Here is a 27,983-nt window from a genome sequence, read left to right as displayed (position 1 = left end):
CCCACCACCACTCCCCATGGCCTGCCCTAGCTAAGGAAGACAATAATAAGCCGCAGAAAAGCGAGCTCAACAGCATGGAACAGGTCAGAACTGCTTATCCTCCCCACAGGTGGGTTTTAAGCAAGCTACTCCCTGACCACCAAGCATTTTGCTACAAATGGTGCCAGGGCCTTTATAGCTATGGGTTCTGTGATCTCCCTTCTCCTACAAGGCAAAAATAATGGACATCATTTGTGGTCCGCTTGTACATGACTAAGTTCGACAAATCACTGCCAAGAAAAGAAACAGACTTGAGGGCTCCCTGGTGACGTGCCAGCTCATTCTGCCCATCAGTCACTCAGGTGAGAGTACCTCAAAATACCCAGGTTCAGCAAGAAATGAAGCCAAACCCTCTGTCATTCTGAATCTCAACAGGCCCTTCTGCTATGAGCCCCACGGCCTCCTTGTTCCCACTCCCACCAGAGAGGTGACCCAGACACCCCTGCAGTTCTCAGAGCCAAAGCTCATACTGGAGGAAAAGAGCAGTCAGGAAACACCCACCTGCAGGGCTGAAGGAGCCCACTCCACTGACCGGAAAGAGGATGTCGGTGTCGCCATGCAGCACCTGCAGCGGAGCCCAGCTGTGCATCTGGGAGAGGCAGGTGTTCCCATCCAGTGGCCTGTGGTGAAAGAATACAGCTGTGTAAAAAGGCAAAGGGCCCCTGAGGGCTCAGTCACCGCAAGCAATCACTGGGCCTCCCACAAGTTCCTTCTTAGAAGCTAAACAGGCCATGAAGGGGCTGAGCATAGCAGGAGATGCAGGCTGGGAGGGAGGAGGATAGAGTCCGGAGCCAGACCCCTTGCATTTGTTCTTTCAGCCTCTGTTTACTGACTACCTACTATATGCCAGGCAGTGTGCAGCACATATATTTTGTGCTGGCCAAAGAGCCAGCACACAAGGTTTATCCTACCCTCATGGAGCTATAGTCTCTTGGGGAACACGGATGTGAATAAAATAATCCCCCTAGAAAGCATAAAATGCCAGCTCAGCTTTGTGCAGCTGGTCAGGAAGGCCATGGAAGGCTTCCTGGAAGAGGGGACGTTTGAGGTGAGAGCTGAAGGAAGCATAGGAGTTACCTGAGTGAATAGGAGGGACAGGAGGGACAGAGGGGGTAGGCACAGCATGTGCACAAGTGCTGAAGGAAAAAACATGGTGTGTTCCTGGTTCTGAAATGATGGTAGCCACATGACCTTGGGCTGGCATCACTTGGCCTGACTGGTTGGTTCTCAAACCCTCTCAGGTAAAAGAACAGAATCAGACCAGATCACACACGTCTGGTTCCTTTCCAAGAAAGAGGGTCAGATCAAATATTAACCAGGCTCACATGACCTGTTACATTGTCACTGTACCCACTAAGCACAAAACTAACCTGTACAATCTTTGTAATACCAGGCTGATTTAATTTAATTTGTCTGATGAAGTATTTGCCCCTGGCAGCATTTGCCTCTGGGCAATTAAGAAATGCTAATAAATACCAGGATGTATTTGTGTAGTACTTTAAAGACTACAAAATCACTTTGTAATTCAGTTGCAAAGACGACCAAATCAAATCATAATCATACCTACTTAACAGAGGAAGGGAAGGAGGAGGAGAAGGGAAAAGGGAGGACAAAGAAAAGGGAGGAAAGGGAAGAAAGAAGGGAAGGGAAGAAAGTGAGAAGGAAAAACTCAGAGATTCTGGGGCTTGCCCAAGGTCATCGGCCTTAAGGGCAGACCAAGGCTTGTGGAGGATTCAAGCACAGGTCTTCCAAATCCATTACAATGGGTCTCCTGACTACTGCCTACTGTGACATGATATATAGAGTTTTTCTTTCTTTATTTCGAGCAGGGATCACCCAAATTTTCTGTAAAAAAAAAAAAAAACAGTTTGCAAATATTTTAGGCTTTGTGGCCACACTTATTCTTTTTTGGGTTTTTTGTTTGTTTTTTAACAACCAACCATTCCTAGCTGGAGGAGGGGTTTGGCCCGGAGGCATAGTTGGCCACCTCCTTTTTCACAGACCTTCATGGAGACCTTCTGCTCTCAGCCCTCTCCAGCTTTAGGTCATACATTTGTTACAGAACGAAAGTCCACAGAATTTTGCAAAATGTTTCATTTAACCCTGCAGCTAACACACACAATGGGACTCTCAGATGGCACTCGAGGGTACAAAAGAGGAAGCCCAGTTCTTAGATGAACCCGGCTGTGCCCTAGAATCTGTACAGACCCACCCTCCCAGGGCTCCAATCCAGCAGCTGGTGACCCAGGGGCCATCAGGGCACCCTCAGGAGAAGGCAGCACAACCACCAGTCCTTTCCCCACCACTGCACTCACTCCCGGGGGTGGGGCTTTCTGCTGTTTCTGAAGGGAATCCCTGCCCCCTCCCAGCAACATATGCAGGGTGCAAGACGAAGCCAGGCCCAGCAGCTGAGGTTTGGAGGCCAAGTAAGAGGGGCCAAGGGCCACTACCTCAAAAATAAGCTACACTGAAGTCATTCCTGAGGCAGAGAACAATTCAGAGTATGGTGCCAACATTAGCTTAAAAACATAATAGCACGAGTTACTTTTCATTAGAAAGTGAAACACGTTAAAAAGAGAAGGGAAAAAATATATACCCAAAGCCACATAACTCAAAACACAACAGATTTAGACACTATTTCCTTAATGTCTTTTTTCTTTCTTTCTCACACATACTTTACGAGGTCATAATGAAACTAAATGTAGAATTTTATATTTGGCTTTTTTCATTCAATATTAATTCACAAGTTCATTTTCATACTACTTGGATACTCTTAAAATTCATTTAAGAGGTTTAAGATCTTAAAATTGAGATGTTAAGGTTTAAACAATGGAATAATCTGTTAACTGTTCCTCTGGGTTTCACATTTAGGGCAGCTCCAATGTTTTGCTTCTCTAGGTAAGGCTTAGCTTTGGTATCTAGAAGCGGCAACCTTTTTCCTGGGACTGCCCTCAGGGTGGGTCCTTGGCAGTGGAATTGTTCCATCAAGTACGATAAACATCTTTAAGGATGTCGACATTGTGTCAAACTGTCTTCCCAGAGGTCTGTCAACACTACCAGCTATCTATGAGGATGCCCCTGTGCCCAGCCCTGCCACATCTTTCATTCCACAGTTAATGCCTCCTGTGTGCCTGGAAGACAGCTTGCCTGAGGACACACTGAGGGCAAGCCACTCCCAGGGCACTAACCCAGGGTTCGCCTTTTTTCCAGTTCTCACTTTCAATCCCAGGAAATATGACAGGGCTATTATGGTATCTGGTTTCACTTTGTATGTGCTTAGTTGCTAGTGAGGTGCAATATTTTTCCATATGTTTGTAATTCTTTCTGAATTATACCTCACTTCCCTACTGGTGTCACAGGACACATATGAAGTGATAGGAAAACTCCTTTCTATAATAAAGGTATTACCCTCATTTAAAAAATAGACAAAAAGCAAAGCCAACACTTGTAAATATTGAGGTAGGAGGGACAAAATTTTCCTCAGTCATCAAAGAAGTGGTTTAACTGCTAGCAAACAGAGGCATAAAACCCAACTTCTGGCCAACAAAGCATCTTAAACACAATCCGAGACTTTGCCAGAGGCTGTGGCAGTCCACAGTGTGCTTCTCCTGACAGACCTAGCTGTGCTGTTCAACTGCTAAAGTTCCGGCCCCTCCAGGCTTCTAGACCTTTCATGGGAACATTATCTTAGAATCAAAATGAAAGTATTACTCAACAGGCCACTTCATCATTCCTCTGCTCTTTCCCCAAGATGCTCTGCAGAATGTTCGCTCAAGACCCCTCTTTATGCCAGGAGAGGCTGTCCATAGTCTGCAGGAGGCTCAATGGCCTCAAAGGGCCAAGGCTCTACAAAGGTCACCCTGCACTGTTTTGTGTTTTACACATCACAATGCTGGTCGCTACCTTGGCTTACAAGGTGACCTCCCCTCCATACTCCCATCAATGGCACCAGTGCATCAGGAAAAGAAATGCCTGTGTTTGAGGCCAATAAGAACCCATGAAGTGAATCAATTTAGAGATGCACTCACCTACAGAGACATGGAATGCAAGTGGCATTTCCTAAAAGGCCCTGATTAAGACTAAAGGCAAATGTAACAGCTAATTTTAATTGTCTACTTAGCTATGCCACAGACATATGATCAAATATTATTCTAGATGTTCCTGGAAAGGTATTTTTCAGATGAGATTAGCATTTAAATCAGTAAACTTTGAGCAAAGCAGAATACCCTCCATAATTTCGGTGGGCCTCATCCAATCAGTTAAAGGCCTTAATAGAAAAAGACTGAGGTTCCCCAAAGACAAAGAAATACTGCTAGCAGACTGCCTTTGGACTCGAACTTCAGTTCTTCCTTGGGTCTCCAGCCTGCCAGCCAGTGCTGCAGATTCTGGACCTGACAAACTTCCATGATCACATGAGCCAATTCCTCAAAATAAATCTCTTTAGATAAATACACACCGAGACACACACTCTAATGGTGCTGTTTCTCTGGAGAACCTTGACTCTTACAGCCTATCACAAGACCTGGGTCCCAGGAAGAAAAACATTGACAGCCTGTCAGCAAAACAAGCTACAGCAAAGCAACTCTAACAAGTATTTCAGGAGGAGAAAAAAGCCTTGTGTATGAAAATGTTTATTTCAGAATGCGACAACAAAGATGCCAACAACCTAAATACTAAACAATGAGAAAACCTTTCGCAAATCATGATACATTGATCTGACTGTAAATTAACCAATCAATATTCAGAGTTATGTAGAAACATGGAAAATATTTGACAGTTCAAGGGTGAGCAAAAGTAGATTTATAGGTGTATGGAAAATTACACATACAATAATTAATAAAAAAAATTAATTATTGCTTGGCTTAGGGCTAAGACATACGGTGTCCCTTAAATCATAAAATAGGATCTCGATAAATCTTTGTTTCACTCTCATGGGCCTGAGATAGGATAGTGAGAAGCTAGGAAAATTGCTTGGCAAGTGGGATAGGAAAACTGAAACAGCTGAACACAATGGCCAAGGAATTTACAGCCAGGTACAGATGGTCCCTAGGGCAGAAGGCCCCAAATGCCTGGCAGGGGGCAAAGCTAGGAACACAAGGACCTCACCCTCAGGGTAACCTTTCCTCCCTGGCCTTTCCTCCCTGGAGATGACATTTAGGCCTCAGCTGTCTCCAGCTCCAGGCCCAGTAAAGCAGCAAAACCAGAACCAACTACAATGACCAAAGACCACCTGTACCGTCACTGACCAATCAGGGAAGACCATGACCCTGAAAGGGCACAGCTAGAGAACCGATAATTGTTCAGCTGAAACCCTCCCCTAAGACCTCTCCTAAGATTCCCACCTGCAAGAGAGAGAGAAAAGCCTTAAGACAAAGGATCCTGCCCTTCCTTTCTTCCCCACTCCGCCCCCATCCCACTTCTTTCTTCACAGGCACATGTTTCCTAAATTCTGAAGAAATAAGCAGCTGGCAGTTTGTCCTGGGCTGATCCCCTGAGCCTGTTTCCAAAGCCCCCTTTTCTCTGACTTCCCAGTGAGCTAAGGCAGCCCAGCCAGGGCTCTCCTGTTTCTTCTTCTGTGCTAAGCCTTCCCTTGTATTTTAGTCCCCAGCTTTAATAAATGTATCCTCATAGTCACCTAGATTGGTGTTGTGAAACCTTTCCTACACAAAGTCAAAAACCCACACACTACAGCTGGCCCTAGGCAGACCCACTCAGGGCCAGGCCCCGTCCAGGAACAAGCTAGTGTTGAAGGCAGCCGTGCTTAGAATTGCACTGTGCACTGTAACGCCTAAGTGAAGAGGTAACTGATTTATCTGGCACAAAACTAAGCTTCGGAATTATTACAAGACTAGTGTGACAGCAGCAGCTGACGTGTGTTGCCTTTCTCCATGTGTCAGCACCCATGCAGATGGGCTCACACATAGTATCCCATTACTTCCATGAGGCCCAAGACTCTGGGAGATAAAGTAACTTGTCCAACCTCATCCAATCTAAGCCATGGAGCTAGTAAATGAGGGCCCAGGCTGCCTGGATTCCAAAATCCAAGCTCTTAATTATACGTTTTTGCTTTATGCCTTCACATGCATCAAGCCCCTTCTGCAGGCATAAATCCACAGGAACTCCAGTGTTCAAGCAGCAAGTGTGGGCAAATCACTGCTATTTGCATCCCTGCAGATAAACACAGAAATCACCAGCCCATGACTACTCTGGAGAATAACCCTGCCTTTCTCCTGTGCTTCCTATGCTAAGTGGCAAGTTAAAAATGGGAGAAAAACCTATAAAACAAAAATGAAAGATGTATATATAAAAGAAAAATTTCAAGGCACATACTTTGACACTAATTTTGTAGTAAGTACCTTCAAATATACTCCCTTACCCAAACTGTTCTCAGCAAGCTAATAATGCTCCTTCCTCCTAAATCAAGACCTGATAAATGAAAGATGCCCTAAGCAAATATAAAAGCTGCACCCTTATTTCACCCAATACTGCAGAAAGAGAAAGCAGTTAATGTACCACCCTTCATTAAACTCTCAAGTGGCACTTACTTCTCAGGTGACTCTGAGTGGCTCATGCGCTTCCTTCCAGACACATACACCTCATCCTCGTTCTCATCCACATCTTCATCATCAATGCTTTTTACATCGAGCTTCTGGTACCCAAACTCCCCATTCAAAGATAGTGAATCAATTTTCCATGAGCTGCTGCTCTGACTTCCATTGGAATTAGGCCCAAAGGGGCTTTCAAAGGCCGACATGATATTGACTGAGGAGCGGTCAGAGTTCTCCTCTGAGCTCTCCCCAGTCCCGGGTATCTTTTTAAAACCATCACCAGAGTTCTGCTCATCTTCCTCATCATCAAATGAGATAATGTTGGTCACCTTCTTTTTCTTCTTCCGTTCCTTTTTACATTTGGCATCTGACAGAAGACAAGATATGGTATAAGAAAAAGTAAGCAAGATAAAGGGAAGATCAAGCCAGCTTGAGTCTGGATTGTAAAAAATCCTCTACTACTCTACTGACATATAAATTGTAAGCTAAGTTCAGATATTTTTTTAAATCTTGGAAAAACATTTGTTTACAGGAAACTAAGCAAAATAGATGTGGGCCTCTACTTCTGATATAAACAATTTTTAAATTGTCTCCTCAAGCAAAGGAAACAGAAGAAAAAAATAAACAAATGCAGACTACATTAAAACTAAAAAGTTTTTGCACAGTGAAGGAAACGATCAACAAAATGAGAAGACAACCTACTGAATGGAAGAAGAAATCCACCAACAATATATCTGATGAGGGATTAATCTCCAAAATATATAAGGAACTCATATAACTTACCACCAAAAACCAAACAGTCAAATTAAAAATTGAACACAGGGCCTGAATAGACATTTCTCCAAAGAAGACATACCGGTGGCCAATAAACATATGAAAAGATGTTCAACATCACTACCATCAGGGAAATGCAAATTAAAATCACCTCACACCTATCAGGATGGCTATCATCAACAAAAAAACAAACAACAAGGGTTGGCAAGGATGTGGAGAAAAGGGAACCCTAGTGCACTGTTGGTGGGATTGTAAACTGGTGCAGCGACTGTGGAAACAGTATGGAGTTACCTCAAAAACTTAAAAATATAACTACTATATGACCCAGCAATTCCATTTCTGGGTATTTATTTGAAAAAATCCAAAATACAAATTCAAAAAGATATATGCACCCCTATGTTCACTGCAGCATTATTTACAACAAACAAGATATGGAAGCAGCCTAAATGTCCATTGACAGACAAACAGATAAAAATGATGCAGTACATATATACAGTGGAATATTACTCGGCCATAAAAAAAAACAATGAAACCTGACCATTTGTGACAATATGCTAAATGAAATAAGTCAGACAGAGAAAGACAAATACCATATGGTTTCACTTATATGTGGAATCTAAAAAACAAAACAAAAAAAACTAACAAATAAAAAAGAAACAGACTCATAGATATTGAAAACAAATTGTCAGTTGTCAGAAAGGAGAAAGGTGAGGGAATGGTTGAAAATGGTGAAAGGGATTAAGAAGTACAAATTGCCAGTTATAAAAATAGTCATGAGGATGTCAAATAATATTGTAATAACTATTTATGGTGTCAGATGGGTATTAGACACTGGGGGTGATCACTTCATAAGGTATATAAATGTTTAACCTCTATGTATACACCTAAAACTAATATAATATTGTCTGTCAACTGTAATTGAAAAATACATTTTAAAAAATATACCACAGACCGTATGTTAAAATTTCCCTATAAGCAGTCCTTCCAAGCACTTTCATTCAAAGAATGTTATCATTAATAAGATGATTTTCATTGTTTCACTTTGGAAAATACTCTCACGGCTGATAGATGAAACCAAGAAAATTAGTTTAGGGTTGTAGTTAATCGTTCGATGACCATAAATTCCTCCCATCCCTGCATATGCCCCTTTACAATGGGACTTTGCCCCTCCTTCCTTTGAGGGAAGTATCTATTTCTCCACCCTCTTGAGTCTGGACTGGCTTAGTGTTCTGCCTGTACCAATGGAATGTGACAGAAATAACAGTGTGAGTTCTAGAGCTTAGGCATCAAGAGGCCTTATACCCTCTTGAAATCCTGAAACCACCATGGAAGAAAACTGATTTAACTTTTTGGAGGATGAGAGGTCATGTGTAGAAAAACTGAAATGCCCCAGCCAATAGTCAGCACCAATTCCAGACACATCAGTGGGGCCATCTTGGATCTTCCACCTCAGTCACCAGCTCAATGCAGCCCCATGAGTGAGCCCAGGTAACACCAGCAGAAGATTCTGCCAAGCCACAGAATCATTAAAAAAATAAAATAAAATAAATCATGGTTATTTTAAGCCACAACATTTTTGGAACTGTTTGTTACACGGCAGAGTCAAATGGAAATAGGAATTAAGACTATCTTGGTGACCAGTACTTAGATGAGCCAGTTTGTGCACCCATCTTAATCTTTATCAAGCTTGGGTCTGAGGCACTTGCGATCCATTCCCGAAACTCCATTCCACCTAAACCTAGGGGTGACGTGCTTCACCAGTGTATTACAACCCTGAAACAATTTCAGAAGCGGGGTCCTGAAGATGACTGGAAAGGTATCTGATTCGGGTATACAAATTCCATTGTCTCTGTTACACAAAGCCCTCAACAGTCCTGTTTCCATGTTATTCACATGGGGTCTCTGCCTGAGGAGAGGGCAAACAGATAAAGCCAGTGTGCACCAAAGACACCATGAGATTCTGAGTTTTCACCATCATTAATAATCCCCAAGAGATGACCATGATTATTGTCTTGTTTAAGGGTTTTGAGAATACTAAGTACTAAACCAATAATTTCCAATTTTGTCCAGAAGGCTCAAGAAATGTTGTAAACTTGTCACAGAATTAATCTTAATTAATTAATCTCTTTCCCTGGCCTCCACTTAAATGTCTTCCCCCACCAAAAAAGGCAAGCCCAATAATATAGACTCTCCACAACACCCTATGCTTGGCTTCTATCCCAGTTATCAGAAGGATAATGAGTTATTTGTATAATTTGTCATTAAATGTCTACCCTCACCCTTCCCAAAGAAGACTGAAAACCAAATGCTGGTAATCTGTCTTACCTGGCTCACTGCCGAGCACGCAGAACACATTAAGTGAACAAATGAGTGAATGGACAAAGGAATAAATGAATGAAGATCAACCTCATCTGACTTCACCTGGCCATCACACCCTTCCTTTCAGTTTGCTCAGATGGGCCTTATCTCTTTTACCCTATCATCTTCCCATCTAGGTAAGGCTCTCAGCTCTCTTTTGGAGCAAGGATAAAAAAATCAAAACAAACATGAACTGAAAATGCCAATGCAAATGAGATTTCCTTCCCCTTGGCACTTTCAAGTGAGTAGGTGTGTCCACATCAGCCACAGTCTGCCCTTTACCCAACCCCCTCGAACTCCTGTTCTGGCTCACCGGCACTGACGTGCTTGGACATGACGGGCAGGGGGTCGGTCTCCTGCTCAGGCTTGATGAGGATAGAGACAGCAGAGGATGCCGTGATCTCCCTGAAAAGGCTGCTCACTCCTTGCGTAGACTCCTTCAGCAAGGAAGTCACATTCTGCGTTGACTCCTTTAAGAGGTCCGAGACGGTAGGAGCAAACTTACTCTGCCCATTTAAATCCTTGTTGTCAATGTTGATCGCGAAGAGTATGGAGTTCAGACCTTCCGCATAAAAGAAAAAGTCTGGAGCGTGTGCTGTTGAACAGAGTCACATCTCCAACATAATAAACAAGTTGCAAACACTATGGGTTACGGGAGGGTACGCAATGATCTTAAACACTGATTAAAACCTCCCACAGCTGTGGTCAGCAGACACCAGCAATCATAGGAGCTAAGTCATTCCAAATTCTCTCCCTATCTGTTAAGAGGGAAGTAAAGCCATAAATTCAGAGGTCAGACTGCCTAGACTGAATCCCAGCACTGCCACTTATAAGCTATGAGACCCTAGTCAAGCCATTTATTAACAACCTCTCTGAACTTTAGTTTTCTTATCTGTAAAATGCAGGCACAATATCTCTTTCAAAGGGTAACCATTAAAGACCATCACCCACCAGAAACACTCAGCTCACTAAGCAATCACAAAAGATACACCAGTGTCATCATTATTACCTATGGGAAAACTTGCACTGGTATCCTATGGCTGAAAGAGGAAATCATGGTCAAACCCTGACTCTTTCTCATCAATGAACTAGACTAATATAATTCTCAATATGAAGGACTTTGTGTAAACTAAGGAGGCAACTAAGGATTGGAAAGAAAGCAGCAAGTGGCCCACTTCTCTCAGGGTGTTTTCTCCATTTAAAGGAGCATCAAACGATAAAAAATTTAACAATTCACCAACATCATTCCAGGGCTTGCATGTTGGCAAATGGTATAGATGACTCTTCATCACATCTGATTCTCTCACAGCCCTAAAAAGGTGATTGCCGTGCCATCAGGATTCCCACCTCACAGAAGAGGAAAGTGAAGGTAACAAAGCTCATAGGATCAGTTCCACGTCACCAGCCAGTAAGGGGCCAAGCCAAGCTTCAAAGGCATGTCTCCTGCCTCCAGTTCCCCAGGTCTTTAAATTACACTTGCAAAGCCACAGCCAAAAACCCTCAGCCCCATACTTTTCCTGCCAAGGTATCAAATTCTAAATAAATGGACTCAATGCTCAATGCCATTCAAGGAAGGGCAATGGCAAGTGACTCATTAAGTCACCGAGGGACAGGGAAAATTACTGCATCCCTTGGAGTTATAAATTCACTCCCAAGCTGCCTCCTCTGCTCATCAAGCTTCACAGAACCCACCACCCCCGGCCTTGCCCAGGCTTACCAGCTGCCATGGTAGGAAGCATGCTAGACCTTTCTTCATCCATTACAAAAGACCAGTCTTCATAAAAAGTGCTGTGAATTGAAAGAGAAAGGGAAAAGGCTCTGAACAGTGGTTCTCTGAGTCCATTAGGCAGACAATTCCGTTATATGGCTTCCTGGAAAATCCATGCCTGGTCATCGCAGAGTGAGTACAGGAGGTCTCTGCTGAGTGAAGCTTCTGGTTATAAACTAAAGATTGATTGCATATATCCTATGACTTCCTCATTAGTCCCCAGAGATCTTTAGAGTCCCGTGAGCTTGAGAGTACTGAAATAGGCATGAGATGTAAATGTGGTATGTATGAAGCAGCAAAGCAGAAGGGGATGAACAGAGAGGTGACTTCCACTCAAGCAAGGTCTCCAAAAGACAGACAGGATATCCAAGCTGGCCCACAGGGCCCCCCTGACTGGGCTAACAAAAGAAGAGATTTCAGAAAGAAATTTGAGAGCTCCATGGCTCCATCAACGAAGATATTTGTATGTAATACCTGCTTGAGCTGCAAACCCAAAAGCCTGAGTTATCCTGGGAAGGGTGGGAAGCTATAAAAGCTCCACAAATCTACGTGGAGGGAAGGGGGCCAAAGAGGCCTACAGGATGTATCCAAGGTCAACCAGCATTAAATGGAGCTCAAAAGCGGGTGTCCAAGTCCAATTTCCCAGCTCTTAATTCAGTCCCCTGCTAAGCAGTAATAAGCAAATATCCTCAGCCCCACCAGGTCACAGAACTCAAAATTAGTGGAGTCAAAGTTAAATTTCACTAAAGCACAGTCAGTGGTGAGTGATCTGTAGTTCAGCAGGAGACTGGACACAGCTACTGAAGTGACTGAACACAACTAACAGAAAGAGAGGAGACACAGCGTTTTCAGGATGCCTACTCCACAGAGTATCAGGGGGACATTCCCTATGGGGACAAGCCCTAAGTCCACCCTGGCACTGCAACATAACCTCTGATTCCCAAAATTCTGATTCTTTAAAAATTTGCATCAGTTTTTCTGCATGTAAATGAATTAGGTTTTCCCACATCAAGGTAGGTAAATGACTAGTGATTTATGGAAATTTAACTGTGATTCTTAACAGCTGGATTCACTTCAACTGCTCATTGTTAAATTCAACTTTGATGTTGAGTGTGCAACTCTGACCTACTTGCAAATGATGTGGTGGGAAGAGCTTGACGAAAGTTCATTTTTAGGAACATGACTATGTTCTCCTTAACTAAAGCTGGTTAATGTTCGGCAGGTACATACAGACATTTGGCTCAGACCCTAGGCAGCACACAGTTGCAGGCAGCACCAGTTGTCCTGGCCCCCAAGCCTTCCACTTTGGACCCACTGAGTCTGAGCATACAACTGGACAAAGCGTCACAGGCAACATCCATGGGAGAACTTCAAGGGTATTTGAAGAGTCTAGCACACAATCTCAGAATGCGTAACAAAGTATCAGTAGAGAAGTGACCATAAGAGGCGGGAGAAACAGGAGGAGACTTGAGCCAGAGAACACAGGCAAGATATGATTTCATAGGAATGTATCACAGCACTAATGAAATACCAGCTTATTGAATTAAATGAAATTTCACTGTTGAGGATATGGGCACTGCTGATGTGGAAGTTATTCAAGGAACCAGGGCAGGATTGACCACTGTTCCTTTGTATCATCAGATGCCACAAAACTACACATCTGGTCCATTATTCTTGGAGGGAAAATAATAGCCAAAGTCAGAGAGAGAGACTGGGGGAGGGAGAGAAACGTCTTAAACATCATGAATACAGGAAAAATGGCAGGATTATCTATTTTTTTAAGAAAATGTGGCTGACTGTACTATCACTGATGCATATTCAGTGCCCTCTCCCCACCCTGCTAAGCTTGCCTGTGGTCATGTGACTTGCTGACCAGTGAAACTGAGTGGAGGTGAAGTGTCACTTTGGGCAGAAGCTTTAAGAGCCAGTGCTTAGTTCAACCACTATCTCCATAGAGATGAAGCTTCCATCGCCTGGGTCCCAACACGAGAATCCCTACACACCCATGATAGATATGAAGCAGAGAGAAGAAATAAACTTGTCTGTGTCAAGCTACTGTGGTTTTGAAGATGTTTGTTATAGCAACAAAACCTGGCCTATGCTACTTGATAAAGTGAACCTTATGATCAAGAAAAAAAGAAAACATAATAAAATGGGGAGGGGATCTTTGTTAATAACAAATTACTTCTCTCCCCAACTTAAAACTTAGGTATTCTTTCAGTCAGTTTGATATTCAATAACCTCAAAAAAAAAAAAAAATCAGGAAGAGTTGTAAAAGCAAAACATGAAACTGAGCACTAAACACCCAACATCTAAAGAGAAAGAAATTCTGAACCTGAAAAAAGTCCAAATTAAAATCCCATGAAATGAAGAGCAGGCTGTGTCCTATGACAATAGCTCTCTCCACATCTCCAGCCTTAATAATAGTAAGCATTTATTGAGTGCTTGCTATAGGCAGGTGCTATGCTAAGCCTTTTAAAGGCCTTCTCTCATTTAACAAACTGGGTCTGTGAGAAAGGAACCCAGTAGCCCCAGATGGGGAGGACTGGGATGCAAATTCAGGCATCTGACTCCAGGTTTTGTGATTTTAACTACTTGTCTGGCACCCTCTCCCAGGAACACAGTCACGTACCTGAGCCTGCTGCGGTCAGCCAGGAGCATGTGCAGGTAGCGCTCTAGCGAGTGTTCATTGAGGGCGCAGCGCAGCCAGGCCCGGCCGCGGCCCACATCCGAGGTGATGTGGCGCAGGGAATAGAAGCGCTGCAGCTCGTGCTTGCTGAGGACCTCCTTCACGTAGAACCAGAACACGGGCTCTGCAGAGACAGCGGAACAGGCGCTATAGCACTCAGCCTGGGGCATGTACCACTTTTAGAGTAACATTCCCTGGGCATCTTTGAGATTGTAAAAGAGTTACTTCCTTGGCACAGAAAAAGAAGATACCAAGGAGTTTACTCAAAATAAAAATGACCCCCAAATCCACCACCCAGAGATGGCCATTGTTAACATTTTCAAGTTATTTCCTTGCAGTCTTTTTTCCTGTACTTTTCTTTTCTATACAAAATCAACATCCATAATAAACCAGATTATAACCCCCAAAGGTAGTTAGGTCTCAATCCATAGAACCTGTGAATATTAGTTTATATGGAAAAAGGTACTTTGCAAATGTGATTCAACTAAGTATCTTGAGAAGGAGAGTTATTGATTATTCTATGTAGTCTTCGTGGGCCATGATCATCACAAGTACCTTTATAAGAGAGAAGCAGAGGGAGATGGGACATAGAAGAGAAGGCGATGTTGTTATCAGTGGAAAATGAGTTCTTGTGGTATCATGAGGAAAAGAATCTCCTCATACCCACACAGGAGGATGACGATCTGTGTTGTGATTTATTGATGATATAAAATTAAGGGGATTCCCCTCCTGAATTCCCAATGTCCCATCTCCATCCATCTCGTCATGAAAAAGTGCCAATCTTATCTTCAGCAAAGCCAAGACAAAAGCCAGTGTCCAGAGTTTCTGCTCCATAGTACAGTCCAGTCTAACCCAGCATTGGCTAGCTTAGCATGCCTGTCCAGCTGCGGTCCATTGCTGCGCTGTGGTATTCAGGCTCCCTCCTGGAGCCTGTATGGCCATGGGCCACCAGCTGCAAAGGCCACAGAACGATGGAGAGAAGACACATAAGTGCATAGGAAGAGCACAGCTCCCCCAGGTGAGAGAGGGAGAGAGATGGTTCTTTGTTTCCCTGGGGTTATAACCAGGAGCTTGGGTTTGGGATGGACCAGGTATCTTTTCAAAAGAATCAATCAACTTCCCAAGCTTTCATGGGCTTCGGGTGGGTTTATACCCCCTACCTAGTTAGACAGACAGGCCTCTTTGGTCAAGCACCACCCCCTTCACCCCCCAACCATCTGGTACTGAGGGGAGGCGAAGGGAGGAGTGTTACTCCGCTTGGTGGAGCAATGCTGTAATCTCCTGGAGTGTGAAGCTGTAGCTTCCTGGTGAAGCAAACAGGTTTATATTCCCCAGTTTATTAAGTTCAATATCTAGTTCCCTTTGCTACCCTTTTCTTTATTGAACGATTAGCTAAATACCAACGGTTAACAACATGACCAGGGAAGCAGAGGCTGAGATTCAGCCAGCCTTTGTGAGGGAATGGCAGAAACCACCAGAAGCTGAAAGAGGAAAGGAAAAGATTCTACCCTGGTTCCTCCAAAAGGAACCAGCCCTGCTGTCATCTTGACTTTAGCCTAGTGAAACCGACTTTGAATTCAGCCCTCCATAAGTGTAAGAAAATTAATTTGTGTTGTTTTCAGCCAACACAACACAAGTTTGTGGTCATTTGTTATAGCAAGTAATTTGTTACGAGAAACTAATACACCATAATAGTGTGTGTGTTATAGATGTGTATATATGTATTAATACACATATATACAAATATATACATACACACACATAATTTTGTACCTTGGTTTGTTTCATCCCTTCTATATCATGAATATTTCCTGTAACATTTAAAGATATTTGGAAACATCGCTTCCCTGTTAATTTAACTACTTCTCTACAGCTGAGAACATGATATATTACCACTTTTCTCTATATACTGCTTTGAATATCCTTGTACATAACTAATTGTCTGCATTTTTAATTCCTTAGAAGAGATTTCCATATGTCTGAGAATACAAACAGATTTAATGATTTAAGGGAAACCTAAGAAAGTTTGTTTTTATTCATAAAATAGTCATTGTACCTCCTCACATCTCCCCTTTTTTATCTACACCCACACAGGTTTTTTCTAGTTAATTCTAGTGTGTACCTAATTTTGTGATCAACAAAATCAGTGTTTAACATCAACACTTTTTCTTGCTGCCACTAACAGTAACAAGAGCAATAGCCAGTACTATTTATTAAGCATTACCACATGCAAGTTATTGCACCAAACACTTTATATCTGACCTCAGTCCCCTTAACCACTAAGGTCATATCCATGTCAAAGACAAGTTCCAAGGCCTAGACAAGTGAAGTAACTAACTCAGCAATACACAGTCAGTAAGTAATACAACACAACGGGAGCTGACGAATTGCAAACCACAAAATCATACTGCCTTGCAAAGCAAGGAGGGCATCTACATTCTTTAAAATGATCATGTTCACAAATACTTAATATCCTAAGGGAGAAAATGCTGAGTCTGCTGCCAGACAGGAATTCTAATCCAGGAGCCAAACAGGCACACAAGACCCCTCTGAGAATGTGAGAAGATCTTTGAACACTGCCTCCAGAAGCATGCACATGCCCACATCTCCATAAACTGAACACCAGGTTAATAAGCTCACTCTAATGTTTTGACTGCCTTCTAACTGGGAGCCATGAATGGGACAAGGCTATGGGCTACCAAGCAGAGACTAGAAGGATTCATCCATAACAAGTTTCCAGACCAGTGGGCAAGACAGCAGGTGACGAGGTTGTTCATTGGAATGACCTTGGGCAGGTCACTCAGCCATGCTAAGGTCTGGATTCCTCTCCCTTAACAAAAGCCCCAAAGTACAGAATCACCTGGGTTACTGGGGTAACTGGAGAAAAGGGAGGTAAAGTGCTGAGCATGATGCCCAGTCCGTGATGACTAACCATTGCTTACTTAGTAATTGCCTTCTTATACAAGAGCATTTGTATTGTTCCCTCTTTTCCTTTTTCTGTTAACAGCATCTAAATGTCTATATACAAATGCATGTGCATACATATTTGTGAATCATGCCAATCTCTGGGATCATTTACAATAAACGTCCCCAGAATGACTGAAAAAAACCATCAACAGTCCACTCAGAACAACCTTCTGTCCCGATGCCTAAATGCCAAACTAATCCTCTTCCCAAACCCAAACTGCACAAGTATGTTAACAGCCTTCTTTCCACTGGAAGCCTTTCTCAGAAGCCAGAACACGGGGAATGTGCTGAGAGCAATACTCTGAGTGGGTTGGCCAAGAAGCCTGTTTTGAAACGCACTAGACAACATCTGGATACCCATCATGATTCAAATCAAGTGACTTTCATCCGTAGGTCACATCTCTCTTTCTTGAAAACTGCAGTCACCTCTCTCTGACCTTGAGTGCACATAAACACTTTAAGGTGTGTTTTCAACTTTCAATTTTGCAATTTGCTTACCACTATAGAATCCTTCTAAAGCTTGCCAGAGCAATGCTGATGATGATAAGAATTATCCCAGCAGGGCTCCGCTTCCACTGCCAGAATTAATGTGATCTATTTAAAGTGCAGTTCACCTGCCACTTAATGCTTGCTGTGTCCATAATTTAATTTGGAAATAATATACCAATCTCTTACTGCTTTGAAACAAGGGGCTGATTCCAAAAGTGGGTGAGGGCTTCTGGCTTTCCCAACTTCTGAAAGCCATCTGCCAACCAGAACAAAATCCAGGAAGGGGGTTACTGAGGCAAGCAGCCTGGGGGCCCCTCATTAACAGAAGTTAACTAATAAATAACACAGAGCCTTTGGCAAAGCTTCTAACAGTTTCAACTTTAATTCATGCCAAGAATTCAAGCTTGGGAAACCAAAGAGGAACAAAATTTTAACTCAAATTCTAGTTCATTTTGTGTGACTTTGGGCAAATTATTTAGTTTATCATGTTCCTCATCTATAAAATGGGGTTTCCTATCAGGGGAAAAAATGATAAAATAAAGCATACATGTAAAGAGCTTAGTGCCAAGGCACCAAGGCAGGCAAACAATATCCCAGAAAAAAACCCTTTCTTCTGTTGTAAAAGCAGTACCCTTCTTTCCTAGGGGAACTCTGTTCCATTCAAAGTTGCCCCCAGCACAACCAACCCTCCCTTCCTTACCTGAGTGGGCAGGTAACGGAGGCTAGGCAAGCACCTGGCCACAGCAGACCATACACCTTGACTCATTTCACAAGCCCCACCCTCATCTTAGCTCTGCTGGATATTTTGTGCATGTGGATTTTACTGTATTAATCTTGATTTTTTTAATATTGCATGAAGATATTATTTATCTTGATTGCTGAGTTTTTGGTACTCCTGTTAGCGTAGGTAGCTAGTTAGTTAAGGGAGGGAACAAATAGAATTGAACATTAAGCCTAATTCACTAGGAAGCCACCTCATTCACAGGCTCCCCAGGGGACAGCAGCATCCTCTGCTAGGTGAACTTAAGTCCTGGGCGGGCAGGAAAAATCTCCCCAGGAGACACTCAGTAATGGGTTTATCAGCAGAAGGGTGGGAGAAATTCCTTTGATAGGCGCATGCACAGTAGAAACCAAGATGACAAAGCAGAACTTCGAGGCATGCACAGTAGGAGCCAAAACGGTGGCAAAAAGGGGTAGAGTCTAGCCTGGAAAGCCTGGGGGAAAACACTGGATTGGCTAGGGGAAATGACCCAGCAAAAGTCCATGAAGGATTGGAAAAGAGATTGGTTAGTTTGACAGAAAGCCTGCTCTCTCCCAAGCCTGAGGTAAATCTCATCAAAGCTCATCGAAGGCCTCTCGGTAGCAGCTGCACAGCTCCAAGCCCAGGCCCGGGCGCGGCAGCAGCAGCACAGTGCCTGTGGAGCACAGTTGGGAGCAGAGACTATGCTGGACTACCAGAGCCCTGGGCGATGACATTACAGTTCCGGATCCTGGCCTTCCTTGTGGGCACTTACGCTCACCCGGCAGGCCCAGGGCTTACTCCAGAGCTAAGCCATCTGGTCCTGGATGTGACAACACGCACCAGAGGACAGTCCTTTGTTTTTACTCCAATAAATCTTACCACTACACCTCACCCTCCTATGTGTGGGTCCCCAAAATGCTTTCCTCGTGACTCCGTGGAAGAACCTTATTTCCACAAGCAATATTCCCATAAATTTTGTGGCTGAAGTGAGTGCCTCTCTAGCCTCATCCAGTCTCAGCCCTGGACCACAGAGTCCTCCCCACAACTTCTACCTGAACCAGTAGAAGAAAGGCCAACCCAGAGAAAAGTGGGCTGAGAGAGACAGGGACAAACACGGGAGGTGCTAAGCCCCAAACCAGCTCAACCCCTAGATTGCTTAGTTACTTAAGTCAATAAATGCCGTTATTTGCTTAAGTCTATGTGGCTGTCACTTATAACAAGAAGCCTAATGCAGTGAGGGTACGTTCTTTAATTATCTGACAATCATTTATGGAAACTGACAACACTCCAGGCACGGAGCAATGCTTGTGTTGCACTGAAGGGGCCAGTGCATCACTTGAAAATAAACAACAACAAACAGAATTGCTCAACAAGAAACAAAAAACCCCCAACTACAGAGCTAGGCTCTTTGTAAACAAAGAAAGACTTCTTTTTCTCACATACTTAGGCTAGAGTAAATAGCTGGTTCAAAGGCTCTGTCACAGGCAGATCTCCAATGTCTTGACCTTCACCTCACTGTCTCAGAGGACCACATCCACAATTAGAGCAAGAAGAAAGAGGACAAGATAAAGCCAGCTCTATATCCCCGGGATAAGTAATCCTGGAAAACCACAAGGGAGTGAAGAAAAGAAGTTCAAGACAAGCTTAGTCACTCACAATCCATTACCTAGAGGATATCCCATTGCCCCATCAAAATCAGGTTCTATTAAGCCAAAGAAGAAAGGGGAAATTAACATTAGGTAGGAAACTAACAGAATCAACATTTCCAGGAGCAAAAGGCAAACCAAGTACTTCACTATTCCAGGCCAAGACCTGGTTGAGCACAGGCACTCCCAAATCCCATCACACCCCAAAGTGAATGAACCTAACTACAAGATACAAATGTATCTGCAAAGCAGAGTTTCCAATAAAGGCTGTAGTTTTGTCATATGGCCATCCCCCAACCAGCCACAGGACTGCCTCGTGGAACTAGGACACAGGGACTATGAACCATACATAATCAAGACTTACACAAAGTATGTAAACTGAATACTTCTTTTGCTTTTTTAAAATTGTAAAATGCACATAATAAAATTTATCATTTTAAGCATTTTAAGTGTATAATTCAGTGACATTAAATATATTCACAATGTTGTGCAATTATCACCACTATCCATTTCCACAACTTTTTCATCATCCCAAAAGAAACTCTATAGCCATTAAACAATAACTCTCCCATTTTTCCCTCTCCCTAGCCCAGGGTAACCTCTATTCTACCTTCTTTCTCTGGGAATTTGGCTATTCTTATACTCTGTATAAGTGGAATAATACATTTGTCCTTTTGTGTCTGGTTACTTTTACTTAGCATGTTTTTGAAATCCATTCATGTTATGGTGTGTATCAGTACTTTGTTTCCTTTTATAACTGAATTATATTCCATTGTATGTATACACCATATTTTGTTTACCCATTCATCTGCCAATGGACATCTGGGTTGTTTCTACCTTTTGGCTACTGTGAATAATGCTTTAGATGAACATAGATATACAAGTATCAGTTTGAGTCCCTGCTTTCAATTCTTTTAGGTATATATCTAGAAGTAGAGTTGCTGGATCATGTAGTTAATTCTGTTTAACTTTTTTTAAGAACACACCAAACTATGTTCTAGAGTGGCTGCACCATTTTACATTGATACTTGTGTGTGTGTATGCGCGCGCGTGTATGTGGAGATGGAACTGCCTTTGTGTCTCTGCGATTGAAATTAACTGTTGTTACATTCCTGTTTAGTCAGTTCTTAAATTCCCTTTCAGTCAGAAAAAACTGAAACTTGACAATTATAGGTAACTTAGCCACTGGTATCTTTTTTTTAATCCTCACCCGAGGATATGTTTATTAATGAGAGAGAGAGAAAGCAAAACATCGATGCAAGACAAAAACATCAATCAGTTGCCTCTCATAGGCCACCCTGACCAAGCGTCAAACCTGCAACCTAGGTACATGCTCTAACCACATATCGACCCCACAACCTTTTGGTATATGAGACGACACTCCAACCAACTGAGCCACCCAGCCAGGGCTATCTTTTAGTTGTAGTAAAATTCACTTCACATAAAATTCACTATCTTAATTATTTTAAAGTATATAATTTGAAACTTGATACGTCTTTAAAGAATAAAGGCACAATAAATCTGAGACACTGGATTACTTAGGGAGGCTTCAGTAGATTTAAATTTTAAAATTAAAACATCCCTATTGACTCCCTAGAATAAACACCAATTATCTTGGAGTGGGTAGATGGAGATCACAAAAATAAAGCAAGGAAAAAAGGATTAAGTTGCCACTGACTGCCCACGTGAACCTGGCTCCTCCACTACCTCTCTGTTTTCACCAAGTTCCTCTCTCCCTGTCACTCGCCCTGCTGCAGCCTCACTGGTCTCCTGGCTGTTCCTCCAACATGCCAAGCCTGCTCCACCTCAGGGCCTACTCAGCCATGAAAACAGAGTATACCAGGCAGTTTACCAAAGGAATTTAATACAGGGCACCTGTTACAAAGAGCTTGGAAGAGCTTTAGAAAAAAGCCAAATAGGAGATAATGAGGCCACCTAGAGATCACCGATGTCAGAAAGCCAACCCATCCCTAGAGTCAGAGGAACAAAAGAAAGAGCAGGTGTTACCAGGGCTGCCAGGCAACAGCTGGACTATGGCAGAGGCACCTGGGAGGAAAGGGGAGCAAAAGAGGAGCGCCCGAACAGCAGGCCATGTGGGGCCCCCACAGACCACAGAGGAAGCACAGGCACTGCTGGAGATGCCACCTAAGGCAGAAGTGAGAAGAAGGAACAGTCTAGTTCCCTCTTTCTCCCAACTTCTAAACTCATTATCATCTCCCACTGCCCAAACCAAAATGGAAGACAATGGGCAAGGGAGCCTGGGAAATAGAGTCTGCAGGGAAGGACAGAGAACACATTTCAGAGCAACAGGCAACCGAATGCTACATGCTTTTGAACTTATTGAACCACCTGGAATTTCTTCCCCCAATAACACTAGGGTTAATTCCCTCACTTCCTTAGGTTTCTATTCAAATGTCCTTAGAAAGAGGCTGTCTGGCCACTCTATACAGAAAAGTAAAACATCTGCCCATGGCAGGTTGCTAGCTGGTCATCAAATTCTATTGTCTCTTCTTCCTGAACCACCAGACAGATTACATCAGCCTGCTCTACAGTGGCCAAGTTACTTACAGTTTCCACTGTGTTAGGTGCCTGTCAGCTGGCCTGATGCACTAATTTCTGTCATCTCTCTGGCCCCTGTGAGCATCTGAGGTCTGAATCCCAAACATCTCAGTATAGTACACTTGGCATTTACTCACATTATGCAATAATCTTCAGCACCTCCTTTATTTAAAAGTGGGGACCTTCTCTAGCACCAAAGAAACTGGATTTTTTTTCCAGTTTTATTTCCTTCTAGGGGTATACCCCATTCTCTGCTGAAAAACCATTTTCATGCAATCAGGAGCAAAGCAAAGGACCCAGGGAACCAATAAGCTGGATAATTACGGACTCAAAACTGACAACTATGAGGCCAAATCTGGGTCTCAATTTACAACACGCTGAAATCAAACACCTTTTTCAAAATCAAAAAATCAAATCAAATCAAATCAAAAAAAAAAACAAAAAATGCTGGGAAGAGCCAAAGGTCACCTTCAGCCAAGAGGCATCAGTCCAGCAATACCAGGTCTTAATATGCTGGGACAGTTTCATGCCCCTTAGTAAATAGCCACTGTCTCAAGCCTCACTGCCACAAGTGTCAAGGACCCTCCCCGGGACCGAGGGACATCCTCATAATCTAGCAACTCACAAGTTAACACAGAAGCCTGTGGCGGACAGCCCTCTGGCTTCTGGCTCCCACCCTAAAGACCAGCAGTTCCCAGCTATCACCACCCCTAGACAGAGAAGCATCGACTGGTTGGCTCCTATATGTACCCGAACCAGGGACTGCATAGGCCTAGACTGGGGATCATGCAGCCAGACTTACGGATCGAACCCGCAACCCAGGTATGTGCCCAGCCTAGGAATCAAACCCACAACCTTTCAGTTACAGGACGACACTCCAAACAACTAAGCCACACAGGCCAGGGCAGACATCAGTATTTTCTTAGCACCTTCCACAGACATCCTTCCAAGATCTCTTTTACCAGAAGTAGCAGATTTGCAAGTTCATGAATACAACAGAGAAACTCAAAGGAGGAACTGAAAACACTATGGGGATAGAAGTGTGGGGGAGTTGACTTCCCCTACATCAAAACGATGGGCCCAGGGCTCTCCTGGCACATGCTGTTTCCTCCAAAATTAATTTTCTACAGAAATGAAATTGTTGTCCAAGGTGACCCAATGAAGCAAAATATAAATTCTGCTTTGAGTTAAATGCAATCTGCTGTTTTCAAAAATCCCCACTGACGATTGAGGAAGTTGGTTTCTCTAGTTTTACATCTGTGGGTACATTAATATCACCTGCTTTTCAATGAACGGTGAGCATGTACAGAGAGCAGACAGTGGGGTTCAGCTGCCCAAGAGAATGAGCATCATGGCCTGAAGTTTAGGTCCTTGAGCCATTATTGTGAACAGTTTCTTGGTTACTAACAACCTTGCCACACACTGATGAGGGAGGATGGTCCCAGTTCTTAACCATCAAGAGAGACTGTCAAGAAAACAGGTAGTGAGCCTTGGCCAGGTGGCTCAGTTGTGTGGGGCATCAGTGCATGCACCAAAAGGTTGTGGGTTCAATTCTTGGCCAGGGCACATACCTAGGCTGTGGGTTTAATCACCAGTCAGGACACATATGGAAGGCAATATCACCTCTTGCTCTAAAATCAACAAACACATCTTCAGATGAGCATTTTTAAAAAAAAGTGTTATACATAGGTTTTCTGAGAGAAAGACTAACGATTAAGGAGAAGCACCTATAGGAGGGGGTAGAGTCCAGCTGACCTGGGCATGAGGAGGGAGCTCATAAGTGACGTTTTGAGAGAATCCTGAAACTTCAAGAGAGAATAGATCAAAACCACAATGAGATACCATCAAATGGCTAACACCAAAAAAAAAAAAAAAAAAAAGGCAAATGTCGGTAAGGATGTGGACAAATTGAAACTGTTGTGAGTTGCTGGTGAGAGTAAAATAGAACAGCCAGATAGAAAACAGTACAGTGATTCTTCAAAAACTTAAACATAGAATCACCATATGACTCAGCCATTTCACTTCTGGGTCTACATACCCAAAAGAATTGAAAACAAGGACTTCCAGTTATTTGAACAGTTATTTGTACACCCATATTTATGGTAGCATTATTTTTTTTTTTTATTGGTTAAGTATATTTGTCTCCATTTTCCCGCCACCACTTTCCCCTGCCCCTCTCACCCTCAGTCCTTCCCTACTTTGGCTTTGTCCATGGATCCTTTATACATGTTCCTTGACTTAATCTTCCCCTTCTTTTCCCTGCCATTCCCTCCCTCCTTCCCTTTTGTTACTGTCGGTTTGTTTTTTCTTTCTATGTTGCTGGTTATATTTTTCTTGCTTGTTTTGTTGATTAGGTTCCACTTACAGGTGAGATCATATGGTATTTGTCACCCCCTGGCTTATTTCACTTAGCATAATGCTCTCCAGTTCCATCCATGTTGTCTTGAAGGGTAGTAGCTTTTTCTTTCTGCTGTGTAATATCCCATTGTGTAAATGTACCATAGTTTTTTGATCCACTCATTTATTGATGGGACTGCACTTGGTGATTGTAAATTGTGCTGCTATGAACATTGGGGTGTGTAGGTTATTCTGAATTGGTGTTTCAGGATTCTTAGAGTATAATCCCAGCAGTGGAACTGCTAGGTCAAAGGGCAGTTCCATTTTTGGCTTTTTGAGGAAATTCCAAACTGTTTTCCACAGTGGCTGCACGAGTCTGCATTCCCACCAACAGTGGACTCGGGTTCCCTTTTCTCCACAACCTCGCTAGCACTTGTTGTTTGTTGATTTGTTTACGATGGCCATTCTGATGGTGTGAAGTGGTATCTCATTGTGGTTTTAATCTGCATTTCTCTGATGGCCAGTGATGCTAAGTGTCCTTTCATATGTCTCTGCACCCTGTGTATGTCCTTGGAGAAGTGTCTGTTCAGGTCCTTTGCCCATTTTTTAATTGGATTGTTTGTCTTCTGGAGTGGAGTCATATGAGTTCTTTATACATTTTGGAGATCAAACCCTTGTCTGAGAAATATATTTTCTCAGACAAATATATTTTCACTGACAAATATATTTTCCCATATGGTTGGTTCCCTTTTCATTTTGCTGATGTTTTCTTTAGCCACACAGAAGCTTCTTACTCTGATGAAGTCCCGTTTTATTCTTTCCTTTATGTCCCTTGCTCTAGGGGACATACCAATGAAAATATCGCTGCGTGGAATATCTGAGAGTTCCCTGTATGGCAGTATTATTCACAACAGTCAATAGTGGAAGCAATCCAGGCATTTGTCAACAGATGAGTGGATAATTATGTGGTATATATATAATGAAATGTTATTCAACCTTAAAAAGAAAATTCTGACATATGCTACAACTGCATAAACCTTGAGGGTATTATGCTAAATGAAATAAGCCAGACGCAAAAGTACACATATTATATGATTCAACTTATATAAAGTACCTAAAATGGTCAAATTCATGGAAATAGTAGGTCGAATGGTGGTTGCCAAGGGCCGGTAGGAGGAGGAAATGGGGAGCAGCTGTTTAATGGAGACAGAGTTTCAATATGGGAAGATGACAAAGTTCTGGAGAGGCATGGCGGTAACGGTTATACAGTGTGAATGCACTTAATGCCTCTGAATTGCATACTTAAAACTGTTAAAACTGTCATCTTTATTTTATGTATACTTTATCACAATTTTTAAAAGAATGAAAACAGAAGCTTGAGCAGCTGTCATTTCAGCGAGGGTTGGGAGGAAGAAGGGCAGTGGAAGAGAAAGAACGAAGGGTACTTCCCAACTTGAAGAGCTTTAGGATTGCAAAAACCAGGAGTGCTATACTAAATTTAGGGTTTAACCATCGAAATTGGTCAGAGGCACTGAGCAATGAAAAAGCAATAGTACTGAAGACCCTCTCCCCTACAGTGTCCAGCATTAACACTTGGGGAGATCCTGAGGATCTCAAGGCAGGGGGCCATCACAAAATGAGAACTTGCGAGGTTCAGGTCCTCATTTCTTTATCAGCTGGATAGAAGTGCAGCAATGTCTTACCTGTCAGCTGCATGTGAGCCCTGGCTGTGTGGTAAGGTTAAGAGGAAAAGCAGAGACAGACAAAGCTGGTGGTGGACAGACCTTGGAAGCTATGCCAAAGTGTGTACTCTTTCCCAACTATAACAAAGAACCAGAGGGGAGCTTAAGGAGGGGGTGGGGTGAGAGAGCAAGTTGGTCATTTAAGACCCCTCTCTCTGGCTAAAATATGCAGAGTACATTAGTGCTGATCAAGAGTGAAGGCAGGAAAACATAACTAAGGGAGAGAGAAGATAACTCATTAAGGATGGAGAAAATGTGAGTGAATTAGGGAACCATCTGAGAGACAAAACACAGTGCTTTATAAAAGACTGGTGTGAGGGCAGAGGGAGAGGAGGAGGCTGGGTGGAAGCCCAAGGGACCTGGGTGAAGGGCAGAGCCATTCACTAAGCAAGGAACACTGGAGCAAACATGGGGAAATGATAAGATTCAGTCTTGAAGACTTTGACAAGCTTGTAGTCCATCCAAACAGAGACACTCGGGAGAAAGACAGAGCTCAAGGGAGTGATCTGCTGGAGGTATAATAGAGTAGTAACACAGAGAAAGCAATTTTCACCATTCAGACAGCATGTGTAGAAACAAGAGACAGCAAAAGAATCTGAGGATAAATAATATTATTTGAGTATATAGAAATGATATGCCCAAATGGATCAACAAAGCAGTAGAAAGTATGCCAAGAGGTGTGGCATTGCAGAAGAGGGAAAGACAGTGTTTCAAGGTCAGAGGGTCCTTGGTGCTAAAGGCAGCTGAGCAGACAAGGAAGATTAAACTTAAATTCTACAGTAAATGTGACTCTGGTACGTTCTTAATCATGCCTGTCACCTTGTAATAAACTGCCAATACAGAAAAACCTGATGATAATATATTTTGATTAACCAGAACTTCAAATTCCAAGATTATGCCACTGCTGTAATGTAAATATTGAAATCCTAACCCCCAAGGATGACTGTGTTAGAAGGTGGGGCCTGTGGGAGGACCCTTAGGTCATGAGAGTGGAGCCCTCACAAATGGGATTAGAGCCCTTATAAAACAGGTTCCAGAGGGATCCCTTGCTCCTTCCACCATGTGAGGATACAGCAAAAAGGCACCAGCTATGAACCAGGAACAGGGACTTCACCCAACCATGCTGGCATCTTGATCTTGAACTTACAAGCCTCCAGAACTGTAAGAAGTGCTGTTGTTTATAAGCTATTCAGTCTGTAGTATTTTCTTATAGAAGTCCAAATGTACTAAGAAAGCCACTAACTGCAATGGTCCTTTCTTCTTTCTCCAATAGAAGGGAAAACAGTTCATTTTTCCACATTGTGTTCTCTATCAGCTACCTGGGC

General features: G+C 42.9%; 1 protein-coding gene across 1 annotated transcript in view; it reads right to left on the bottom strand.

The window, feature by feature from the left end:
• The window catches only part of SNX29 (sorting nexin 29), a 547,242-nt gene that overhangs the window by 468,414 nt on the left and 50,845 nt on the right, over positions 1 to 27,983 (bottom strand). The window contains exons 5-9 of the mRNA XM_054589590.1: positions 14,120 to 14,300; positions 11,437 to 11,507; positions 10,033 to 10,281; positions 6,585 to 6,954; positions 541 to 659 (exon numbers count right to left, since the gene is read on the bottom strand). Coding sequence (XP_054445565.1) covers positions 541 to 659; positions 6,585 to 6,954; positions 10,033 to 10,281; positions 11,437 to 11,507; positions 14,120 to 14,300 — 990 coding nt within the window. The remainder of the gene's footprint in view (positions 1 to 540; positions 660 to 6,584; positions 6,955 to 10,032; positions 10,282 to 11,436; positions 11,508 to 14,119; positions 14,301 to 27,983) is intronic.

This window comes from Pteronotus mesoamericanus, unplaced genomic scaffold (assembly GCF_021234165.1).
Source record: "Pteronotus mesoamericanus isolate MK-2021 breed Mesoamerican mustached bat unplaced genomic scaffold, CSHL_Meso_final scaffold_167, whole genome shotgun sequence".
NCBI classification, from domain to species: Eukaryota; Metazoa; Chordata; class Mammalia; order Chiroptera; family Mormoopidae; genus Pteronotus; species Pteronotus mesoamericanus.
This window is presented reverse-complemented; position numbering and strand designations above follow the sequence as displayed.